The sequence below is a fragment of the Lactuca serriola genome, chromosome 2, assembly GCF_051521515.1.
Source record: "Lactuca serriola cultivar US96UC23 chromosome 2, Lser_US96UC23_V15, whole genome shotgun sequence".
NCBI lineage: Eukaryota > Viridiplantae > Streptophyta > Magnoliopsida > Asterales > Asteraceae > Lactuca > Lactuca serriola.
This window is the reverse complement of record NC_136409.1, coordinates 167020202-167025919: the sequence shown is the minus strand read 5'-3', so window position 1 is coordinate 167025919 and position 5718 is coordinate 167020202. Positions and strand designations below refer to the sequence as shown.

Sequence of the window (5718 nt, the reverse complement as noted above, 5' to 3'; positions counted from 1 at the left end):
GCATTGGTCCCAATGAAGCAAAAGAAGGCTACAAAAAGTAGCGCTTCATCAGGTAGTAACACAAAAGGGAAAGGGAAATGGACATAAGGGACACAAGAGACTCATGAGATGCTAGAGACACACGGGACACAAGAGACGCACATGATGCAAGGGACGCAAAGAGAAGACTATTATTCAACGTTTGATTTGAATGATCGATGTTGTATTTATAATTAATTATGTTATGTTTTGGAAGACGTAGAGTAACTAAAACTTTGAAATGGTGTGGTTACTTTAAAGATTATGGGTAACATTATGATTATATTAGTGCATCATTACTAGTTACCAAAATCTACCAATTTAGAATCATTTTAATTTTGTTGATTATTCCAACAATCATGCTATAATAGATAAATCAATAAAGAATATTGTCATTTCAACTATACAAAACCGGAAAACCCAACCCAACTTTCTTTATGTAGAAACTAATTGTCAACCACCTTGTTTACAGGTTTGTACTTCCATCAACACAAACTCCAACATATTTCAATATCTACTCTACACAATTTTAGAAACATAATTTATTTTCCTGTGTGCAACACTCGTGGGGATACGCCTACTATATATTTTTCTTAGGAACATATCCAACTAATCATACTAATGGGTATTACATAACGTAGACAGCCTCTTTCATTATCAATTATATTTTTTCCATGCAATTATTGACTCCTCTTAAAACATAAAATCCAACATAAATATTCAGGAATGCAAACAAATAAACTGTCAAATATGTCAATAAACGCAGATTACAATCTATTACATTCAGCCCACGAGATCTAAGTTGTAATAATTTGTTGTTGCTTCTAATCGCAGAAAATTCGCATGTTTTTTTTCCTGGAACAATGAATAAAATTTAGATAAGGAATGTAAGCCAATAAACTTATATCAGAAGTTGGAACAAACAAAATAATGACCAGGTTCACTAATATCTTAGAATATGATATTTTTAAAACTATTGATTGTACATTTATCATGTATGTATTTATGCTTATCTGAAGAAGATGTTGGAACTTGATTGTAGTAGCAAATTTCATCTAAATGGCTGTATGTTTATAGTTGATCAATGTAGATATGTATGTTTTATGATCCAGTTAATACCTTTATGATTTTAGTCTTTAGATGCTAATCTGAGTAAGATCAATGATGAAAACCTGAATTATCTCAAGACAAATCAGATGGAAAAACAGCAACAGAAGTTTAGATGAGTCTTACCCACTTAGTTATAATGCAGAGTCTTGGTTAACCAGTTCTCTTGATGATGTGAACACCACTATCAGTATCCACAATGTCACTTATCTCCCCCACTTTCAATGCATAAGTTGCTTCCTCAAATGGCTTCTGCATCTGCTTCCTTCCAAATGAACCTGCATCAAAGTTATGCAACAACCAATGTTTCATCTAATTTCAATCACTCAGTGATAGATATGAAATTCAACAATTACCAAAACTCATATAAGGTATATATGGCAAAGAGTACAAAACACAAAAGAGAAAGCAAACAGGGAAGTCAAAAACTCAAATTCTGAAATCCCATATCCTAAAGAAAGAGTAGCATACATTCAATACATTGGTAGTTTTTGGATCCTAGTTTATTTCACCAATTGAGTCATACATTCACTGAAAATTAAGCTATCTAACCAAAATTGGGTGAGAATTACATTTATCTTTGTTGCCCTCTATGCTACTTGATTCTGTTTAATCGTAGTGTCAACGCATTCTCATTAAGAATTTTCCTGGATTACCAGTTTTTCAGCATTTAAAAAGCTATATTTATGATTCTAATTATTAAACATCTAAGGTCCACTCAATTTCACAAAATTATATGCTGAAAAAAAAAGCCCTAGAAGGTAGAAGGTTAGAACATACCGAGATCTCCTCCGCGTTTAGCAGAGCTACAATCGGAGTAACGAGATGCAACATCCTCGAACTTCGACTTCCCCGAAACTATGTCATCGCGGAGTGTCTTGAGCTGAGAGACAGCTGCGTCTCTTGTGGTGTTGCTGATGATTCGACCTTCTGGATCCTTCCACGAAGCCTTACGCCGAGATCCTTCATGCTTTATAAGTATGTGCGAGGCCCTAACTTTATCCGACGAAGAAGACGATGACATTTTCGACTTCTTGTCGTGGTGGTGGTGGTTGTGTTTGTGTTTACTTCGATGATCTCCAGCAGCGGCCCGATCTACAGGCTCCTTCCTCTTTCGATCGGACTCAATGATTGCAGATTTCGATGGGATTTCCGTTGTGGCGGTGGCAGGGGAGGCGGTTGTCGTCGTTGGGTTAAGCGTTCACGGCGTCCTTGCGGAGTTGATGAGTGTTTGTTTTTTCCCTTTGATAGGCGTGCGGTGGATGTGGAGGCGTGCTGGTTTCCAGTTATAAAGGTGTGATTTTTAAGTGATTGGTGGCGGCCTCGTGGAGAAAATATCAAGTTGTTAAAATGATAAAGGAATAAATTATTGAAGTCATGTGGTTTCTTAAAATTGCATTTTCGGTACTTAATATTTGTTTTATATTTGGATCGTTTTTATAATATGATTTTATCGCGTCTTTAGTCCCTATATATATATATATATATATATATATATATATATATATATATATATATATATATATATATATATATATATATATATTACCATTTTTTTTATTTTTCAGTTTTATTATTATTTATTTATTAAAAACAATTAAATGATTTATAGACATGTGAAACCGAGTGTGGTTACTTCCACTGTGTAGTTACTTCCACTTCCATTACAACAACCACCGGTCACCGGAAACACCATCCGCCCATTACAGCACCTCACCATCTACCTATTATGGCACCAACACCGCCTACATCATCAATTTCATCATGTGACACCTCATGATTAAATCCTAGAAATCAAACATGAACCCATAAATCAAAACCAGACCAAGATCAAATCCTGAAATCAAAACCCAACCAATGTTACATCCCGAAATCTTAATCTAAGCTGAAATCAAAACCAAATCTAGAAATCAAAACCCAAAACGTAAGACCTTACCTGAGGTTAAAAGGTGACACTATCTTAGTTCATTACCATTGGCCAAATCTCCCCAAAGACAAAGAAAAAAAGACGAAAACAATCCTGAATTTCCCAAAGGCAAACTAAAAAACCACAAAACAAACCATATTTCCCCAAATTGAACATGGAATCATTTTGGACCTTTGAACTATATGTTGAAATCCCAAAAACAAACTAAAAAATCCACAATCCGATAAGATGGTAGTCGTTGATAGTGGCTGAGAGAGGGTTGTCGTTGGCTGGGAATCAGCGGCCTGTGGTTGTCACTAATGCGAGTTGAGAGAAAAAGAGAAAGATCAATGAGTTGCGAGACGGTAGTCGATCTAGGGTTTATGGTGTTAGTGATTTTGGTGTTACCAACATATGTTGGTGTAATTATTATTAATAATGAGATAGACCGAACTTCATTTACTAACCGAGCTTGGATGTGCAAGGTGTGCACTCGGTGTGATAAATGTGAACGCAGGAATACGAGGGTCAGGGGGCAGCAACCCTGGGTGCAGGGTTCTATGGGGTTGTAGCCCCTTGGCGAGGTCTAAGGGCAGTTCCCCTAGCGGGATTCCAAAGGGCAGTGCCCCGAAAGCCTAACGGATTTTTATAACGAGTTAAGCTCTAGCCATGCATTTTCCCGTCAATTATAAGTGGTGACATCAATGTGATGTTAGAATCGGTTATGTCTTATAACTATATATCCAACCACTTGTTTTGCCGCCAAAATTGCTACCACCAACTACTTTTCCCTCTTCTATAAGAACATATTGCATGTTCCAGAAAATAGGTTACAAAACTTACTCTCAAAATCATACTTCTAGTTCTCTTTATCTCCAAAGAACACAAAATAGCAAGGTATTTTTTTTTCTTTGTTTCGAATTTGGAAGTGGCCTGATTTCCAAATTGTTTCTCTTGGTTTATCCCAAATCAGATTTCATGATACCCCAAGCATAAAGGTCGAAATCACAGATTTTGTAAAATGATTGCAATCACGATCCCATAAATTATCCAAGTTAATTGATATTCTAAGACCCCAAAATCTTACATATGGAAGGAAGATGATGTACATCAGGTAAAAAGAAATGTGAGATGGGTAGTTTGGGTTGAAAATTGGTCCATATTTTATTTTATTAAATTTAATAAAGGTAAAATAGTTTTTTACATTTGGCAGTGACTAGAGACGTAACAAAATCATATTATAAGGACGATCCAAGTGCAAAACAAATGTTAGGGACCAAACATGCATTCTTGATAAACCATAAGAACGATTCTAGTAATTTGTTCAAGATAAAATTTCACAAATGTGTATGTGGTTTACAGAATATAGGTACTTTTATGTGATTTTTTATATAAGTAATGTTTTGATTTGAAAACGTTGCATTGAAAGTATTTTTGGATGATTCTATAGAAAATAAAAGTTAAGTAGTCATGAAAATATCAATATGTTTTTTTCTAAATTTTTTCCTATATTGATTTATATTGAAAGAAAAAACTAAAATGTGTTCCATCTAACCCTATTCTCTATCTTTTTCTCCTTCTTTCTTCATGACCACGTACGCTTATACCTTTCATCTAGTATTGTCTATTTCTCTTTCCTTCTTCAAGGTTGTGTGTTACCCTTCTACTCCTCATCTAGTACTCCTTCATTCTTTATATGCATATGCATATCTATATATGTGTTGTCATGAAAAATAAAAAAAAATGTTTTCAACCTTATTGCTTTTATGAGTAGGTATTTGCAGAATATCTCTTAAATTCCAATACTCCCTGAAGCAAATTCAACAATCATGATTGTAATAAGGGTTCATTTATTGAGATTAAGTCATGTTATTCTTTATTTTGTACTAGAAGGATAGCTTAACTAGTGGTCAGTTCGAGTTGTTAGTTAGCCAAATTTGATATTCATCAATTTGAATATCAGCTCTAACTTTGATTTAATATAAATAAATAAATAAATAAATAAATGAAAGACATCTTATGCTCAATTGCATGCAAGGTGGGCCTACACATGTCACTTGCATTTACTTTCTATCTTGGGTCTACGCCCACATCCATTTGCACCCATATAAGGTACTCCCACCACTCAACTAGATGGTAATTGACTCACCTATGTGAAACAACTTAAATTTCTAATTTCTTTCAAGTTTTGTATGTTATTATTAATACCTCACTTTCAGAATCAATATCTCATTCATCTTAAAATATGAAATGTACATGTAATATGTTTAATGACATCCCCAAAACCTGACCATTTTTAAAAGCCGATTTTGCTAAAAGTTTAACGTAGAGCTAACGTCCCAAAAACTATAGTAAAAAATTTCATTTTTCAAAAGACATTTTCATAATCCCATAAAGTAATCAACCATTGTTTCAAAACAAAACCATAAAAATCAGAGTATCAATCTCATCTCTCAAACATAAATCAGCAGGATGATGTCTACAATCACGCATTCATCTTGCCACGATCATTTGAAGTATCTAAAACATTTAAATCCATAACTGCAAGCCAAAGCTTATTGAGTTCCCCTAAAATATCTCACACGAAAATACACATACAATGCATGCAAACATGAGCCTACAGTCTGCCTGGACCGCCTCGCAAGGCCTACTAGATGCCTGGACCGCTCTACCGAGCCTTGAGTTGT

General features: G+C 34.7%; 1 protein-coding gene across 6 annotated transcripts; it reads right to left on the bottom strand.

Moving 5' to 3' along the window:
* Window positions 1-646: 646 nt before the first annotated feature.
* On the bottom strand, window positions 647-2455 carry LOC145087310 (peptidyl-prolyl cis-trans isomerase Pin1). 6 transcript variants are annotated; one of them, XR_013700768.1, is made up of 4 exons: window positions 1906-2455; window positions 1256-1403; window positions 1138-1190; window positions 647-873 (listed from the first exon to the last, which is right to left on the bottom strand). XR_013700768.1 is itself a non-coding variant. In XM_079025248.1 (3 exons), the coding sequence occupies exons 1-2, from the start codon at window positions 2147-2149 to the stop codon at window positions 1279-1281; spliced, it is 369 nt and encodes a 122-aa protein (XP_078881374.1). In that variant the 5' UTR covers window positions 2150-2455; the 3' UTR covers window positions 647-873; window positions 1256-1278. The 6 variants fall into 6 exon arrangements, 4 of the variants coding, with proteins under 4 accessions (XP_078881374.1, XP_078881375.1, XP_078881376.1 ...); XR_013700769.1 differs by having other exon boundaries at window positions 1138-1166; XM_079025248.1 differs by lacking the exon at window positions 1138-1190.
* Window positions 2456-5718: the final 3263 nt, after the last annotated feature.

Coding starts and splice junctions, on each gene's coding strand:
- LOC145087310 (XM_079025248.1), bottom strand. CDS start 2,149: ATGTCATCGTCTTCTTCGTCGGATAAAGTTAGGGCCTCGCACATACTT. Junction 1,404..1,905: donor TAAACGCGGAGGAGATCTCG/GTATGTTCTAAC, acceptor ACTTTGATGCAG/GTTCATTTGGAAGGAAGCAG.